At 37.7% G+C, this 20,149-nt stretch overlaps 1 protein-coding gene across 7 annotated transcripts in view; it reads right to left on the reverse strand.

The window, feature by feature from the left end:
* Positions 1-20,149, reverse strand: part of ZEB2 (zinc finger E-box binding homeobox 2) — a 146,131-nt gene that overhangs the window by 22,531 nt on the left and 103,451 nt on the right. For all 7 annotated transcript variants that reach the window (XM_023730226.1, XM_023730221.1, XM_023730220.1 and 4 more), the window contains 3 exons: positions 3,870-4,058; positions 2,964-3,178; positions 241-349 (listed from right to left, as the gene is read on the reverse strand). In XM_023730226.1, the coding sequence (XP_023585994.1) occupies positions 241-349; positions 2,964-3,178; positions 3,870-4,058 (513 nt within the window). The remainder of the gene's footprint in view (positions 1-240; positions 350-2,963; positions 3,179-3,869; positions 4,059-20,149) is intronic.

A 20,149-nucleotide genomic window follows, 5' to 3' on the forward strand; every position in this document is an offset into this window, starting at 1 on the left:
TTGAGAATAAATCAAAGCATTTGTAGTTTTTAAGAAGTGGAAGCATTCCTTCTTTTTGTAAGATAATGCTATTGGTGGTACCATAAATCTCATGAGGACACATCAGGTACACATAGTTTATGAGATAAATTAGAAGCTCCAAAAAGCTACAAACAGAACTGTGTAAATTTTAAACAATCTTTAAAAACTGCTGTAATTAAACAAGATGCAAATGCAAACACCGGCACCTCTGCTACTCACCACTGTGAATTCGCAGGTGTTCTTTCAGATGGTGTTTATATTTGAAGGCCTTGCCGCACTCCGTGCATTTGAACTTGCGATTACCTGCTCCTTGGGTCAGCATTTGGTGCTATAAAAGGAAAAATACTAACATCAGTTTTGTGCAGGAGGAACAAAGAAAATTTGTTACAAATATTTGAAACAGCCCCTATTTCTCAGTCAGGCCAAAAGGTCTGAATGCGTGTTTATTTATCTGCCCCGTCTTTCAGAGTTGTAATAAAAGTGATAATGTTGGCAATAAAATTGGAACAAATTAAAAAAAAAAAAAAAAGTGCTTTCACATGTGCAGCCAACACTTGCTTTAGAATTATTTCTGGAGTCTCTTTTCCAAAATGTTTCTTTGAGCCTTTGGAGACGAGAAAGTGTAATTGTAAAGATGTTTGTGGTCCTTTGTGTTTACTGCAACATTTAAAATCTGAAGATTCCCCTGATATTATGCACCTATTTTGTCAAGGAGAAAATAAATATTTTCATGAAAATTCTAAATAGTCTCCAAAAAGCCCACACAGTATAACTAATTTTATGAAATGTTTGTATAGGTTAAAAGTATAATTTATACAGAGGCAATTCTAAATTTAAAGAATTAAAAAAAAAAAAAACCTCCACAAACCCAAAACAAACAAAAAAACTCGACTATAAATATTTTATTACATAATAAGCATGTTTAAACATCCCATTCACTGTGCTAGTACCAAACGTAAAGCCTGCTTTTCCTGAGGTGTTACATATCAGATTTGATTCATTATCAAATGTAAGGGATAACATCTTGGGTGATAGCTGCTTGAGCAGTTTTATCACAGGCCAGTAGGAAAGACTTCAACGACTTTTCGTTTTCCTTTTTAGTAGTGTGCTAGGGAGTGGGGACAAAAAAGAGGAAAAAAAGTTGGCTGAAAAGACAAGTCAAAAGCAGCAAAGATATAATCAAATACAGCTGATCGTTTTGAACAAGGAGGGGAAAAACCAGTGAGACTTAAAATTCTGGAAAAGAAAAAAAAAAAACAGTCATCCACTCTGGATGCTGAAGGTAGGAGGTCAGCCTTTTTCAAGCAGCAGTGACACAAAAGCCTTTTGCAAAAAGACAGCACAGAAACGGTATGACAACTGCTAGGGTGTGCTGAATCTTCCCACATTCCTAGTGAGACAGATGGTGTTACATGGGACACAGGGAGGTTTGTTCAAACAGCAGCAACCTTCAAAGATCAAGCGGAGCCCAGCCCGCCGAGCTCCATTGAGGGACCAGCGCTCATATGTTGCTGAGTTGCATAAACAAACAGCAACAGCTGCTTTGTCTCCCCCCACAGCCCTCAGAGGACTACTATAAACTTTAGTTGTGCCACTGTTAATATGATACAATCATTTTAATTTACTAATTGTAAATGCCATGAGCAAATGAGGGGACTTTTCAACACCAAAGCTACCATTCATAATACGCCAACACAATCACACTTCTGCATGTGAAATTTAAAGCAGTTTTGCTAGATAAATTTCTAGGCACCTTTTTTTTTTTTCCTAGAGTTTTTGTGCATATGAGCAAGGGGAGATAAACTGTTACATAAGTGTAACTATGCAAGCATTTCGTTTTAGCAACTGAACTTTGAAACAAACATTCAGGTGACAAGCCCAATCAAATGGAATGATTTACATGAGGTGTTCTCTTAAAATAGTACAATTCCATAATTTAGTACTATCACCATTGTTTGTTTGCTTATACTTATTTTCCTTATTCCAAGAAAATAAAACCCATAAGGAAAAGAAAAAAGAATTTTATATAGAAAATCCTGTTCAATAATTTTAAAAACAGGTATGGTGTCAAGGCTTATATAAGGTGATGTCAGGTCTACAGTGCCAGTTACTTTGACTTAAGGCACACCATTTCTGTTACCATCCCAACACATCATAATGTCCGTTTGCAGAGTCAATTCTCCCAGGAAGATAGAAACAGCAGTTTTGCTAAAACACTTAAGGGGCACTATGAATCAATCTCATTCAGTTTTTTTAAGGATTTCAGAAACTGTTTACCTATCCAAGATACGGTTTTTATTTTTAAGATGAGTGAACCAAAGGAAGTAGAGCAATTTTAGCATTTAGCTTCAAATATGCATATAAAGAAGGAATCATTTTTAATGTACATCCAACATTTTAGTATTAATCCAGTTTATGATCTATATGTACATATATACACATACATATGCCTTTTCAAATTGCTTTAAAACAATTAGATTTTAGCAGCAGCTTGTAAAAATAACTGTAAGTAATTGAAGGTGTTATATGAGAAATGAAAGAAACATACCCTTCTTTTACTATGACTTGGATGCTATATGAAAAAAATGTCTAAAACTAGGTAAAAAATGGAATTAAAATTGCTGAGATGTTTAATAATGTATAATTAAAACGCCACAATTTCATTCACTTTTTGTGGAACATAAAAATGAAACTAAAGTTAAAGTGCAAATAAAATTTCTAAATTAGAAATTAACACACTCATTCGATCGTGAACGTAAGACTATTAAATCATATTAGAAGAGACCATCAAAAAATCATTTAGACCTCAATTAAAGCTATTACCATTAAAAGATCTGCATCTTCAAAATGCCATGAAAAATTAATAATGATTGCCAATCAAAGCAATATCGTTTCTCTAAGGGGTTATTATAGAAAGAAATCACTTAAAACCAGCCCCCCACCTGATCTGTCCCTGGCTTGTGCGTCAACATATGCCGTTCGAGCTGGGTGCGATAGGCAAACGTGTAGCTACAAAGAGGGCAAGAAAAGTTCTCTTCATTCTTCTCGTGGCGGTACTTGATGTGCTCCTTCAGTGATGTCAAGCGCTTGTAGCCCCGGTCGCAGTAGGGGCAGGTCAGCAGTTGGGCAAAAGCATCTGGAGTTCCAGGTGGCAGGTCTATAACCGAGAGACGAGAGAGAGAGAAGCAGGCCAAAAGGTCAGTAAATCAATGGCAGCTAATGGGCTGACTGCCCGGGATGATATGACAGGAATCACTGCAGTCTGCTCTACGAGAGTGCCATCATTGCACTCGGCCTCCGCTCACACCCGTCCCCGTGCACACCCAGGACGGACATGTAGGAATCAGTTCACACTCTGCTGGAAGATTAATTAATTACTCGAGCTTTTTGGGGGAAATTCAAACAGCTGATAAATGAGGAGATTCTCTTTAGATGACTGACAGTTTGCATTAAACCTTTAGGCACATATTACTCAGGAAGTCATAGTGTGGGGGAGACTTTCAGGTGCTAGTGAAGAAGAACAAAAGGTTAGGGTCAGTATTTCTAAACTTTTTTTCTTCCTCAAAAGTGAAATATTTCAGAAAGATAGGAATACATTTAGATATTTTTATCTCTTAGAAATAGGCTCTAATTGTACTTGTTCTTTATTGGATGTACAAATGACACAAATTTGCTGACAAAAAAATTCACAATACCCTAAAATTACAGTTCTAATCTTTGCTCATGAAATTCCATGCCTCTGCAGCTGTTCTTCAAATTTTAAGGTAAACACCCAGGCATGTAGTGCATTTGTAATTGTAACAGCTGCAGAGGTCAGTGTAGTGGCTAAAAATGAATTACAGTCTCACCATTTTCTTCTTGCCCATTGGCCTCTGGAGTTCCAAGGCGAGACAGTTCCTCGGGGGCTTCTGGGTAAATAATGGCTGTGTCGCTGCGCTGAAGGTACTCCTCGATGCTAACTGCATGGCCATCGCGTTCCTCCAGTTTTCTTTTGGCAAAGTATTCTTCAAAGTCTGAGGTGCAATTTGCATTCTTAACTGAAATCATAAGAAGAGAAGAACCGTTTTTTCAGGGCCTTCTTTGTAGGAGCCCAAGTCAATTGACATTGTTGTTAGTAAGAAATGCTGACTTGCAATAAGACTACAAATACCTGGTTTATTTGTAACAAGTGTCGCAGATGACCAGTTATTGATTAAATGCTCATTCTGGGCCATGGTAATATGCAAAGAAAAGACGACACTTTGCTTTAAGGTAAATATCTATTGCTGTCGAGTTGATTCTGACTCATAGCAACCTTATAGGCACGTTTTATTTATTTCTTCCTGGACTATTAATCTGCATAACTCACAAAGAATGAAATAGATTTTTAAAAAATTTTAGTGAAAATTTAAAAAACAGAACTAAATTCTAACATCCATATATATGAGAAGTAATATAAACACAAAGCTACTTTAATAACCCATATAAAACTTCCTTTTCCTTTAAAAAAGGTATATTTAACTTTTTATTGTCCACTAACTTAACGTTCCTAACCACAGACACATCCTGTTGCTAAATATATGCTTTTAACCCTCTACCCTCTCAGTATCACAGATAGCCTGGAATATATTGCCTGAGACAGATGCTAGAGGACAGATAGTCCTAGAGATGCTAATGTGACTTTATTAAAAAATCATAGACTCTAAAATATATAGAAAACTTCAACAACTCAACAAAAAAAGACAAACAATCCAATCGAAAAATGGGCTAAGGAGATGAACAGGCACTTCACCAAGGAGGACATTCAGGTGGCCAATAAATACATGAAAAGATGCTCACGATCATTAGCTGTTAGAGAGATGCAGATCAAAACTACAATGAGACACCGTCTCATCCCTGCAAAAATGGCACTGATCAAAAAAACAAAACAAAACAGAAAACAACAAATGCTGGCGAGGTTGTAGGGAGATTAGAACTCCTATACATTGCTCATGGGATTGTAAAATGGTACCAACTATGGAAAATGGTATGACGCTTCCTCAAAAAAGTCAGAAGTAGAAATACCTTATGATCTAGCAATCTCACTCCCAGGTATATCTCCAAGAGATATAAGAGCAGTGACATGAATAGACATATGCACACCTATGTTCATTGTAGCATTATTCACAATAGCAGAAAGATGGAAACAACCTAAGTGCCCATCAGTGGATGAATGGATAAACTGCGGTACATACAATGGAATGCTATGCAATTATAAATAATGAGAAGTCTGCAAAACATAACATGAATGAATCTGGAGGAATTACGCTGAGTGAAATAAGTCAATCACAAAAGGACAAATGTTGTATGGTCCCATTATTATAAAAATTCAAGAATAGATATACACAAAGAAAGCAATGTTCTTGATGGTTACCAGGGATGGGAGGGAGAAGGAGGGGAAAACACTTTCTAGATAGTGGACACTTAAACTATTTTTGGTGATGGGAAAGGCAATACCAAATACGAGTGAAGTCAGCACAACCTGACCAAGGTGAATAAAGATACTAAGAAGTACATAAGAAAAAGGCACAATTTCAGTAAATGCTGTAACATATACAATTTTGCAACAACAGAAACGTGTGTGGTTATGTAGGTAGATATGTACGCATACATGTGTATAGGAAGACGTGAGTAAAGGCATGTGCATGTATAGGTGTATCTGTAGGTATATGTATATAAACGTTTGTGCGTGCTACATCTGTATCATATATATAACAAAGCACACGGGGCACAGTTACGGAGGCTTCCTAGACATATCAAAACAACTTGTGGGATTGGTGTACTGGGTTAAAAGGCTTAGGACCATAGTCTCGGGGGACAACTTAGACAATTGGCATAACATAGTTTACAAAGATAATGCTCTACACCTAGTTTAGTGAGTAGTGTCTGGGTCTTAAAAGTTTGCAAGCAGCCATCTAAGATACAGCTATTGGTCTCTACTCGTATGGAGCAAAACAGAATGAAGGAAACCAAAGGCTCAAAGAAGAAACTAGTCCACAGGACTCATAGCCCACACGAACCACAGCACCTTCTAACCTGAGACCAGAAGAACTAGATGGTGCCTGGCTACCACTACCAACCATTCTAACCAGGGACACAATAGAAGGTCCCAGATAGAATGAGAGAAAAATGTAGAACAAAACTCAAATTCTAAAAAAAAATAAAAAACCAGACCTACTCGATTAACAGAGACTAGAGGAACGCCTGAGACTATTGCCCTAAGATAACCTTTGAACTTGGAACTGAAGCTATTTCTGTAGGTCACCTTTCAGCTAAATAATAGATTGGCTTATAAAATATACAGTATCACCCATGAGTAATGTGCCCCTTAAACAATCAACTATATGAGACCAAATGGTCAACACTTACCCAAAAGCAAAGACGAGAAGTCAAGGAAGGGAAGGGAAGTTAGATCAATGGAAACAGAACAAACAGAATGTAAATAATGAGAATGCTGACACATTGTGAAAATTGTAACCAATGTCATGGAACAATTTGTATAAAAATTGTTAAATGGGAACCTAATTTGCTGTGTAAGCTTTCACCTAAAACACAATAAAATATTATTTTAAAAAATCGTGCAATGTGGCAGCTTATGTTTATCATTTCAATATTTAGCTCAGTATTTTAAAGATGCTAACAATTAAGCTCACAGCTGATAGAAATAAAATAAAAAGTTTAACAGAGGTAACAAGAAACTAGCTATACTGCTATGTGATCTTGATGTGACTTTAACTTTTGTAATTATGACTATTCTCATGAATTATGACTATTCTCATTTTGGCAACTTGTGTCATACGAGTTTGTATATTGGGAACGTTAGATGTGTTTCTGAAATAAGCTATGGCTTAAACATCTTTTAAAATATTTTATGCATAAGACAGTTGGGAGAGTAACTGTTACATTTTTCTTTACCATGGGTAGGTGAAAAAAAAGTCCTTTGCTAGTAGAAATAATGGTGGGGTCCTACTTTCACAGTTTATGAGAGCAGTTAACCTTGGTTCCACTATACACAGTCATGCACCGCATAACGTCCATTCGGGCAATGTCTGACCGAATATACGTCCATGGTCTCATAAGGTTACAATAGAGTTAGAAATCCCGATCAGAGAACGGGATGTACCGGATGTAACCGGATGTAACGAACGCAACAGCTTCCCACACGCAATACGTGTATCTCGTGTCTGTCGTATACAGGCAGCCCTCGGGTTACAAATGAGATCTGTCCCCAAGTCTGTCTTTAGGTCGATTTTGCAGGTAAGTTGGAACAGGTACCTACAGTCCTTATTTAGAGTCGGTTAATAAAATGTCTTATTATATAGTATATATTTCACCTTGCTAGGCATACAAAACACTTAAGAAACATTTCAAAATATGTAATGTTTTCATGAGCATCACAAAGTAATGTGTGTGTTCATTATTACAAACCATTGTATGTATTTAACTCAAATTTTTAATCGGCTTTATGGCAGTCTGTTCTTAAGTACAAATTGTCCATGAGTCAGATGTTTGAAACCCAGGGACTGCCTGTAATATGGTGTTTGCACAACGTCCAAATCATGTTATGTCCTATATCACAGAACATATAGTGAATGTTAAGCAATGCATGATTGTATTCTTACCGTATCTTTTCTGCCATAAAAGATATTACAGTATTGGCATTCTAATTCTACTTGGCTAATTGTGGCAGGGTGGTAGTTGAGCAAGTCAGTCCCTTTTTCTTTTTGGCTGTCATTGTTATGAATTTGTGGACTACAGATGAGAAGAACAGAAATTGGGACCATTATTTCAACAATTATTATTGAATACCTGGTATATGATAGGCACCGTGTCTTGCTCTGGTAAGCAAAAAATACAAATAAACAAAACAAACCAAAAAAAAGATCTAGTCTCATCCTTCAGGATACCATGAGAGAGATCAATGCAACGGATATTATCTCAGAAATATGTCATTACAAACTCGAATAAGTGTTACGAAAGAAAGTTATATGGTGGCATGAAAGAAGTAATGGGGGAACCTGCTGGAGTCTAAAAGACCAAGGAGGCCTTAATTGAGGAAGCATGAAGTTAAATAATTTTAGAAGCTAGGGAAGAGCAGCATGTGCAAAGACGTCACTGGAAGGAGCACGGTACATTTCAGGATCTAAAAGGATAGTGCTGGGGTGCAGAAAGTGAAAGGAGAGCGATAAGATGTAAGGGTAGAGGGCCAGGCAGGGATCAGACTATGTACAGTGCAATCACCGTATGAGGACCTACGTCTCTATTCTAAGAGAAACATGAAGCCAGTGAAGAGGATTAAGCAAGGAGGATGGTTGGGTGAAATTATGAAATTATTTTTACTTTTAAAAGATAACTCACTACAAGAGTGGAGCAGGGACTGGAGGAAGAGAAAAGTTGAGTCCGGGAGACGAGTTAGGAGGCCCTTGCCATGAGTCAGGCAAAAAGCTTACCCCAAATTGGTGATGAAGATAAAGAGAAGTGGCTGGGTCTGAGAGATACTTAAGAAGTAAAATCACTAGATTTGGGGGAGGATTGGATGTGCCGAGGAAGAAGATGCTAAGATCCCCCCTTGGATTCAGGTTTTCAGAATCTGATGGATGTTAGGTAACATTCACCAAAGCAGGGAACACTGGAATTCTAAAAAGATTTGAAACTGTGAACAAGTCCATTGGATCAAATAAAAGGAAACTGGGGAGAATTACACTTTGTAGACTATTAACCTAAGTGCTAACAATCTTGAATGCTGTGAACTCAAACCTTTCTCTTTTGCCATTCCAGCTTCTGTTAAGTTTAACAAGAACAACAGTCTGATTCCAAGACCTGTATTTCCCCCCAAAACAGGTTTGAAATGTGCAATAGTGGATTAAGCTTTTATACATTATCTTGAAAATTTGCTTAAGACTTTTCTTAAATGGACTTAATAGAAGAATATGGACAACTGGTTCAGATCTCTTTTCCATGGGTATACTCACAGTGCCATGGATGCTTCCCAAAGGATAGTAATTGGTGGTGACTGTGATGATGTCATTTAACTTGCATCATTAAGTCACTAGGGAGTATGTAGGAACTGCCAACTTGCACAAACTGTGTGTTCATTCTTTTGGACTGTCAGAATGACTTTGGATCTATCAAAAAACCATTATTTATTTTTAATGACAAAGATAGATAAAGGGGACAAAATGGTGGATCCAAGATGAAGCATTGTTTAGCAACTCAACTGATTTTACCAGTGACGGCCTTCTTTTTCAGCGCTATGGCAGAAGAAACTAACGTAACAGCTCCCTTTTGAATCAGACTTCTCAAATGCTGTCAAACGTTTAGGCCATGATTTATTCTCGTTTTTTGAGAACAGTGTTCCATTTGATGACCTTAGAGTAACCTAGTAAACATGGATGGATATACATTTACTATCCTAATTTTATCTTGATATTTCAGCAACTATTTGAATTATCTGGCTATCTTTGCATGAATTTTCATTTGCATATGAATGTTTCCATCAGAAATGTAATCAAATGCAAATTCAATTGGATTTGCATTAATAGCCTTTTGGCTTAAAAGGAAGGAAAATTCTGATTTTTCTGGATAGGCAAACAAAACTGCATCTAGATGCACTCCTGGTGTTTAGAGAGGCAATTCACTTGCTAGGTCAAATTTGGTCATGCTAGATTTCTATATCAAGTGTCATGGGGACAGCGGACATCAAGTCATGTGCTCTCTTTAAAGCAACGAGAGTTTCCTGATCATCTTTGTTTTTAAGGTATTGAGAACACTGCCTAGACATTAGTAGGCTCTCAACAAACATTTAGGGAATGGATGTGGAATAAATTATGTCCTTAACACTAATTTTGGTATAGAGGTCTTCTAGTAAAAGGACGAATAAGATAAAATACCTACAGTTGAGCTAGGGACTCAGACCTAACATTCAGGCAGCTGGAGAACAATTATATAATGAACTGTGCAATGGTGATCATACATATATGCAAGATTTTCACAGGGTTCAGATGAGTATTTAAAAAGGTTTCAGGAAGAATGTGGCACTCCATCATTTAAATCTGTTTGTTCTATCAGAATTTTTTCATGTGGTATAGTTATACTGTTGGTTATATAGTTCAGTATATCTAGAGTCACTTATGTGGACTAATGTTGGAACCTTCCATGAGCTAGGTAGAAAGTATGATTTTTTCCTGCAGCAGTTGGTGGGGATTTTGTTGTTAGGTGCTGGCGAGTTGGTTCCGACTCATAGTGACCGCATGTACAACAGAATGGAACACTGCCACGTCCTGCACCATCCTCACAATCGTCGTTATACTTGAGCCCATTGTTGCAGCCACTGTGTCAATCCATCTCACTGAAGGTCTTTTTCTTTTTCGCTGACTTACTACTTTACCAAGCATGATGTCCTTCTCCAGGGACTGGTCCCTCCTGATAACATGTCCAAAGTACGTGAGACGAAGTCTCGCCATCCTTGCTTCTAATGAGTCTGTCTGTACTTCTTCCAAGACAGTTGCCATGGACATAATGTGTTTTTTTCCCTGGGAGTTCTATGGGTAATAGTAACATACTTTTTTCAGCTTAGCATCACAGCGGTCTCCTTTGCCTGAGAAATGCTCCCCATTCCTCTATCCTCAAGCCTCATGGTAACCAAGGGAGCTGCCTTGTTATTGCATGATCCTGCTTCCCCTAGTCACAGTTGATTCATCTGCACCTGAAGTGAGCCAATCTTAGTCCTCCATTCTCCAGGCCAAGTAGTTGATTGGTGCAAGGGTAACCAATGGATTCCTTCCCTATGACTGTAGGGCTTTGTTCCAAAGAGAGGATCAAGGCAGGTTTCTTTTTGTTTTGTTTTTTGAGTGACTGTAGCTATAAGGTATAGCACTAAGCAACTGTTGTTTGTCATCTAGAGGAAGAAGATTTATGAAGAGAGAGAATGAATCAGACACACCGAGAAAAGCAGAGACAAGATGGCCCATCCTGAGAGTGCATTTCTAGCTCTACTTGTTCCTGAGGCTGAGCTGCATCCCTGCCCTTCCGCTGGCTTTGTTGTCAACCCTTCTTAGATTCTGTGAGCCAAAAAATTTCCTTTTCTACTTTAGTTAGCTTGAGTTGTGTTTCATACAACTTACAACCCAAAATCACCCTAATTGATACAGTACTAGAAACAATGATTGGATTACATATTGGTTACTCTCAAAATTGCCAGGAAGGATGAAGGTTTTGATTCTATTTGGAAGTTTGTATTTTTGATCTTTACACAGATTTTGTAATACTGTATAGTGGACACAAGAGTGAGGTAGAAATTTTGCTAGAAAGAGAATTCCCCACTGCATTTTTCTAGCGTAAAATCAGCCTCATTTTCCTTCTTTCTGTAATCCTCTTCATTCCCTGCTCTCCTTGGGAGAACTGCCAAAACACACTGACAATGGATATCTGCCTGGTATTTATGATCAAACCATAACAAAAATTCACAAGAATCTTCAAGTAATTTATTTCCATTTCCATACCTTCTCCAGAGATACTGCATTTAGTCCTAAAATTTACCCTAATATCTTGCAAATATCTCAACCTTCCCTAAGGTCAGGTAAATTTTTCTCTATCCAAAAAAAGGAAAAAAAGAATTCCATTAATTAAAGATCTTTCCTTATTGTCACATCTAGTTTAATATTGTTAGGATGAATTTCTAAGTCCCTTCAAGTCAGAAAAGCCTAAATATATTGACCTTACTAATGTTTTTAATAATGATATGTTCATACATATCTTTATGTCTATTTTAGATAGATATTTTTTGGTGACACTTTTTGGTAGATATTGACAAATGTCAATATGGACTGACTTTAAAAATTACTGCCCCCCCAAAAAAAATTATTGCCTAATAAACAAGCAATGTTAACAGAACTCTAAATAAAAGAGAAATATTGCTCCCCAAATCAGCCTCCATAATCTAGTTGCTTTAGGATACTTTCCCAAAGACACTTAAAAGTGGTTTTTACTTAGTGTTCACAGTAGATAAATTACAATGAGACCCCAATACTTATTCCTTCTGCTTTTCTGTTTCCTTCTCTTTACTTTCAACCTTTTGCCATTTAGTTTCTGTCTTTGTAACAAGCATATGTTCACATAGGAATGCATGTACCCTATTATCACTGGTTTAATGCCCAGGATCTTTTTTAATTTTCATTTAAAAAATTGAAGAAATATATTTTAATACTATGCTAAGCTATTTAATAAACATCAAAATGGAGAAATAATTCTTTTGGGAAAAAAATGTTTTGGAGGGTCCAGAAGAGCTAAACCAAGTGTATGTAAAAAACTGAGTAGAATCATGCATCTCTCGTTTTGCTTAATAACTCTTTGAGTGCCAGGCAGTGTGCTTGGGAATGAGGACACAACAACATTGATTAATTATATTTTTTCCTATGCTTGTAAGTCTCATATTTAGAGACATATACATTAGATGCTTGTAATTTTGTGGTATCTGGACATATAAATACATGCATATGCGCTCGGCTGCTAACCAAAACATTGGCAGTTAGAACCCATTAGTGGCTCCATGGGAGAAAGACATGGTGGTTGGCTTCTGTAAAGATTTCATCCTTGAAAACCCTATGGGGCAGTTCTACTCTGTCTTATAGGGTTGTTATGAGTCAGAATTGACTCGAGGGCAAACACAACAAAACATAAGAGGGTTATATTTATATGTATACTTCCTCTATGTAATGTAGAAATGACATTTAAAAAAAAAAAACAAAAAAAAAACCCACTGCCGTCGAGTCAATTCTGACTCATAGTGACCCTACAGGACAGAGTAGAACTTCCCCATATAGTTTCCAAGGAGCAGCTGGTGGATTCGAACCGCTGAACTTTTGGTTAGCAGGCGAATTCTTAACCACTGTGCCATCAGGGTTCCAGAAATGATATATTTATCTTATAGTCTGACCTTTAGTCACTTCATTAGGTTCAGGCTAAGAGACCTAAAGAAACTATCATAAATCTAGGTAACTGTAATTGCAATTTTTTGAAAAATAGTCTCTTTATTAACGATGTCTTAGATGATAAGAAAACATAGAAAGTTATTTTTAATGTAGTCATTTGTGTTGAATTTTTTAGCTTAAAGAGATACATGATCCACAGAAAGCAAAACTCTTTGATGGTTACCAGGGATGGGAGGGAGAGGGAGGGGGAATCAGTTTCTAGATAGTAGACACTTGTTACTTTTAGTGATGGGAAAGATATGACCAAATATGGGTGAAGTAAATAGGTAAATAAAGGTAAATAAAGGTAAATAGGTAAATAAAAAAAATAAATAAAGGTAAATAAAGACACTAAAAAGTACACAAGAAAAAGAACAATTTAGGTTGGTGGTATAACATATACAATTTTGCAATAACAGCAAAAACAACCAAAAAATATGTGGGTGGTTACATGGGTAGATATGGATGCATATATGTGCATAAAATCACATATTTGAAAAAATGCACGTGCATGTAAAGGTGTATCTGTAGGCATACGTATATAAACGTTCGTGTGTTCTACATATAAATCCACATATATAGCAAAGCCCATAGGGGGCACAGTTACAGAGGCTTCCTAGACATATCCAGACAACTCGTGGAACTTGATAACTGGGTTAGAAGGCTTGGGACCATAGTCTCCGGACAACTTAGTCAGTTGGCATAAACATAGTTTACAAAGATAATGCTCTACATCCTAGATGGGTGAGTAACGTCTGGGATCTTAAAAGCTTTCAAGTGGCCATCTAAGATACAACTTGGTCTCTACTTGTATGGAGCAAAAAGAGAATGAAGGAAATCAAAGGCTCAAAGAAGAACTAATAGCCTTCACAAACCACAGCCTCCTCTAACCTGAGACCAGTGCCCAGCTACCACTACCGACTGTTCTGACCAGGGACACAGTAGAAGGTCCCAGATAGAATGGGAGAAAAATGTAGAACAAAACTCAAATTCCTCAAAAAGGCCAGAACTACTTGACCGATAGAGGCTAGAGGAACCCCTGAGACTATTGCCCTAAGATAACCTTTGACCTTGGAACTGAAGCTATTTTTATAGGTCACCTTTCAGCCAAATAATAGATTGGCTTATAAAATAAACAATATCACCCATCAATAATGTGTACCCTTAAATAGTCAACTATATGAGACCAAATGATCAACGTTTACCCAAAAGCAAAGATGAGAAGGCGAGGAGGGGAAGGGATAGCTAGATCAGTGGAAACAGAACAAACCGAATAAAAAAAAATGAGAATGCTGACACGTTGTAAAAATTGTAACGAATTCATGGAACAATTTGTATAAAAAATTTTTAAACGGGAACCTAATTTGCTGTGTAAAGTTCCACCTAAAACACAGTTAAATATTATTTGAAAATGTACAGTGTGGATGGTTGCATAACATGGTGAATGTAATTAATGTCACTGAATTATACACTTAAAAAGGTTATGATGGCAAACGTTTTGTTATATATATTCTACCACCATTAAAAAAAAAACTAAACAAGAAAAAAAAGAAATAGTAAGTACTCAGCATTTGTTGAGGTATATAAATTCTCATGGCTACTTTGTTTAAAGTTAACTAATTAACAGAATATAAGCATTTCATCATTAAAAATGCATGTGTGCGTTTTTGCAGAAGGCTTCCAAAATACATATTGGCACTAGATATCTAAAAGCAACTGTGAGGGAAGAGGATGATCTTGTTCTCATTACACAGCTACATGGGCAGCCCAGCAGAGTCTCTGACTGGTACAGAGGCGTGTATAAAGCCAGGGAAGGGTCGTCAAGAGCAACAGAGTTTTCTTCTCTCTTCTTGGGAATTAGTCCAGCATCTTGGCCAGTCTCTCCATCCTTGCTCTGACATAGCTTTCTCCAGGCAACACATGTTCAGATGCCAATGAGAATTCCCCATGTGTCAGAGCTTTAGGAGAGCTGACGAATGAAGAGGGGGTGGGAATCTGTAGTACTCTGCAGGATCAAATATATCTCTAAACAGCAGGAAGCAGCCCAGTCAGGGACAGAGTCTAATTTTAAAGTTAGATTTTATATTAAGGGACTGTGAATATCAAAATATAGCAAGTAATCCTTACACAATTTTGACTGCTATGTATTGGTAGAGAATGGTAAAGAGTTCGTGTTTTGCGTTGTTTTTTAATTCCCGTTAGATAATATGTATTTATCTTCCATCGCACTGTGTAATCTAAAACTTTGGAATTGGTATATTATCAAAACAATTCTTATAATATTGTATTACATTTTAGGGGGGTTATGAAATAAAGGAGCCCTGGTGGTGCAGTGGATAAGCGCTCTACTGCTAACCGTAAGGTCGGGGGTTTGAACCCCCCAGCCACTCCTTAGGAGAGAGATGTGGCAGTCTGCTCACATGATTTACAGCCTTGGAAACCCTATGGGACAGTTCTACTCTGTCCTACAGGGTCACACAGAGTTGGAATCGACTCAACAGCAATGGGTTTGGTTTTCTGGTTTATAAAATAAGGAGTTTTGCCAAGCAGTTCAGTGCTCTTTTGTAGAGACACACCACACCTAAAAATACTCTAATAGTTTTGAAAATGTGGTCCCCAGACCAGCAGTATCAGTATTACCTGGGAACTTGTTCCAAAAGTAAATTCTTGGGATGCACTCCAGACCTACTGAATCAGCAATCTGTGTTTTAACAAACCCTTCAGGTGACTCTGATGCATGCCCAGTCTGAAACTCACTACTCTGGGAATTGAATCCTCTACCTCACATGGCTCAATAAGACACTCAGTAACGTGGCGTTGGGGAATGGTACAGAATTAGTCCCGTGTCAGGTAGGATTCATGACTGTCTCAACCGAGTTCATATCTTCCTTCTGAACTTTCCGAATATCATCTGTATATCTCAGCCATTGAACTTATCACATCACACTGTAATCCTGTCTGTGAGCAAATACAGGCATGGATCATGTCTTATTCAGCTTTGTATCACCAGTGATTAGTACAGTGCCTGGCACACAGCTGGTATTCAATAATTGAATGATTAGACCGGGATTCAGGATCTCCGGACCCCTCCCTCACAAGGAGCCCTGGTGGCACCGTGGTTAAAGTGCTTGGCTGCTAACCAAAAGGTTGGCGGTTCGAACCCACCAGCCACTCTGCAGGAGAAAGATGTGGCAGTCTGCTTCTGTAAAGATTTACAGTCTTGGGAACCCTATGGGGCAGTTCTACTCTGTCTTATAGGGTCGCTATGAGTCAGACTCGGCTCAACGGCAGTGGGCTTTAGTTTGGACCCCTCATTTTGGCTCAGCTATTTTATGTTTCTGAATCTCAATTTCCTCATCTGTAAAATGAGCCAGTACCTGCTTTCTGGGGTATCCTCGAAGTTCCAGAATTCTATAATTTCAGTTGATTAATTCTCCTAATCTATTTTCTTTTTATTCACTGGCTAGGCCTAGAGGGTTTTAGCTGTGTTCTTTTCAATTAAAAACTCAAAGCAGCACATACACAGATTAAGGAAAATTATTTTCGAGGTGCATTGAAACCACAGACAACATCACACAGAAAACAGTGCTTAATAAATATATGCTGAATGAATGAAGGAGACCCTCAAGAAGCTTGGGATTTTAGTGATTTCTTGTGGGAACTCTTGCTGTGAAGTGGAGATAGCTGCTCCTAATTGCAAACAAGCTAATAAAACTGCAGCATTCATTAGTCAGGAAGTGACAGGCTCTTCTTGGTGGACACTGATTACAGTCTAAAAATGACCCTCCTGTCTAACCTGCCAAGTGCGACTTCTGTTTTCCTCTCTTCAGAACCTCTCTTTTCCTCTACTTTATTTTTTAAAAACTCATTGTATGAAACTGATTTAAAAATTTAAAAACGGTGATTTGCTTGACAAATATCTGACTGGATGACCAAACTCTTACAAGATATAAAAGTATGACAGTTATGATAAAACTAAAAACCAAACCCACTGCCATCAAATTGATTTCAACTCATAGAGACCCTATTGGACAGAGTGGAACTGCCCCACAGGGTTTCCAGTGCTGTAAATCTTTATGGAAGCAGACTGCCACATCTTTCTCCTGCAGAGCAGCGGCTAGGTCCTAACCACTGACCTTTCGGTGAGCAGCTGAGTGCTTTAACTACTGTACTACCAGGGCTCCTAAAGATATCACAAGAAGAAAATGATAGGCTTTATGATAGTATGACTCCCTCCTTGTTAAGTATTTAGCTACAAACTGAATTATCTGGTAAACTGATCTTGTACAACTGATTAACACTATACATCCACGCCACTCTTGCTGAGAAATACTTCATGATCAAACTTGTATGGCTTCTGTTACACAGATAAGAAAGCTGGCTAATTTAAAAGTTTTAATTTAAACTCCATGTAAGTAATAAAAGGAACTGGAAGTTATTAAACTAAGAAGATAATAAAGGTACAAAAATTTTTCTTACTCTGTTCCCCACTTTCTTCTATGCTAATGATTTAATGCACAGAATTTATGATTAAAGAGGCTTAATTGCTTGCTAGCCTGCTAACCTTATCATTAATACCACCAAATTAGGAGAGTTATACCTTGCACCATGGTGTTTCTTGCTCAAGCAAGATTTTCCATCTAGGTCTACATTTGTACTTGGGATTCAACTGCTCTGGAGACATCCTCTGAAGGATGGTGAAAACCTGGACAGAATTGGCATTTTTATTTGGTCATTCAAGTGGTATATTCCTAATTTCTCCCCTTCCCCTCCTGGCTTATACTCTGCTACTATCTTAATGCATTTTGTGAGGTATAATCAGAACTGCCTACATAATTTGTGGGGCCCAGTGCAAAAATTGTTGAGAATTTCAAGATGGTAACAGGACAGCATTAAACTAAGTTTGAGTTCCTTCTAAGCGCAGGACCTGTGCAGTTGTGCAGATTGCATGCCTATGAAGCTGGCCCTAGGTATGATATCATGAGGCAGTGCCCCGAGAGCCTCCCACTCCAACTAGAGCAGCTCATGCCTTTTGTTTTCTTTGTACATGCTTCCCATAAAATTTCATTAGAAGAAAGGGTAGGGTGAGGTGGAGTCTGAAAACTACTTTTTTAGTCAAATTTTCTAGTCTGATTTAACAGACGATACAACTAAGTACAGTGAGGTTAATGATTCACACAAAGTTACACAACAAATTTCTGGAAGAGCTGGATGTAGAATTCATATATCCTGACTCTTAACTGATTGCTCTTTCCACTATGTCATAATGACTCAGTATGTCCATGTGTACGTGCGTGTATGTGAGAGAAAGACGGAAGACCCATCTTTCTGAAATTTACAGTTTTTTATCATGCCTAACTGATCTGATGGAGTCTCTGGTGGTGCAAACAATTAACGTGCTTGGCTGCTAACTGAAAGGCTGGAGGTTCAAGTCTACCCAGAAGCACCTCGGAAAAAAGGTCTGACAATCTACTTCTGAAAAATCAGCCATTGAAAACCCTTTGGAGCATAATTCTACTCTGGCACACATGGGGTTGCCATGAGTCAGAATGGACTCAACAACTGGCCTGTTTCTTTTTTAACTGGTTTGATTTAAACAGGCCCTAGATTCTGAGAAGATCATGGCGGCACTGTAAGAAATTCTAACTAACCGACATTATTATACCATAAACTTAGGATGGGGAAAGACAATTAAAATGTTCGCTTTAATATACACACACACACGTATGTATATAAAATACTAAATTCTTAATATTTTTTCTCTCATTTTTTTGCGTTCCTATGTCCTATTCATTTGTTTTATTTCTTTACTCAGTGATCCAGAACTGAATTTCTAGGGGAAAAGAGAAAATATCACACAATGTCTTCAAATTCTCTGCTCAAGATGTTTATTTGTATAATTTCCATTTAATATTTAAAGGTAGTATTTTCCTAGTTTGGAGTTTACTAATTTTTCATCAATTTTCAAAGGCACTCAACACAGAATAACTTTCTGAAGCACCCTGCAAAGGTGAATTTTTATTACTATTAATGTGTTCGATATTTTATTGTAATTTATTATAATAAATTGTCTCAAGCTTGGTTTAGGGCTAGAAAACAAAAAAAGAACTTTGCAGTATTCACGGTTCACTTTGCTTTCCCATTTCACATATTACTTGTTTATGCCCCCACATGCTTAATGATATCCTCCTACATGCATTCCACTTCTTCAGAGTAAATGAAACTGTGTCAGTCCTCGATAATATCCCATCCCTCACAGATCTTTCCCGCAGAGCCTGTTCCTACTTTCATCTGTCCTGACACACAGAGAAAGGAGGATGTCACCATACTCTTCAATTCACACTACCATTTTCAAACCAGTGTTCCTGTTTAGTTCACTCATTTATTTGTTTATTCACTGGTTCAACAAACAACTGTTTATCAACCATCAATGCTGTATAAACCATTGCACCTACTGAGAGGAAACATGGAGAAGAGCAAAGTAATCTCAACCCTTGAAGAGTCTTCAATCCGCAACAGTTAATTTTTTGAAGTCTAAGTCATCCATTTTCATCATCATGTTTCAGTACGCTACCTGTATAGCTCAAGAATAAATCCCAAGATTGTGTTCCCCCCAGGCTGCCATTGCTATTATTTTGGGAAACATCATCATTCAAAGGAAAGTCCGTACAGAATCCTGGCCTCACAGTGCATTGACTTTCTCTAGTCCAACAACATGATGGCCACACCTCGGTACTGGACTAAACCTGGGACATTTCCATCTCTAAGAACCAGAACTTGGAAATTTCTCTCTCTGATGTCAATCTTCTGTCCTTCCCCACCATTCAGTCCTTGTTCTCCTGACACACGCACTTCATTTTGGTAATCAGGCCCTGACAACGCTTCCAGGACACTTCACCTGTGCCTGTTTTACTCGCCTCTTGGCTGAGCTTGGGACTTGAAATCACTTCCATCTTTGCTCCTTATTCTTGTATTATTTTTGCCTTGCCAAACTAAAACCCAGTCCAATTTCCCTGCTCCTAGAGTACCAAAAGTGTCTAAAGAAGCTTAAATAATTATACAGATTTGTTTCAGACTATCATATCAGAAAAGGATTTTGTTTATGATTATAACCAAATCTCTGTGCAGTTACTCCAAATCTC

The sequence above is a fragment of the Trichechus manatus genome, unplaced genomic scaffold (genome assembly GCF_000243295.1).
Source record: "Trichechus manatus latirostris isolate Lorelei unplaced genomic scaffold, TriManLat1.0 scaffold00033, whole genome shotgun sequence".
Lineage (NCBI taxonomy): Eukaryota > Metazoa > Chordata > Mammalia > Sirenia > Trichechidae > Trichechus > Trichechus manatus.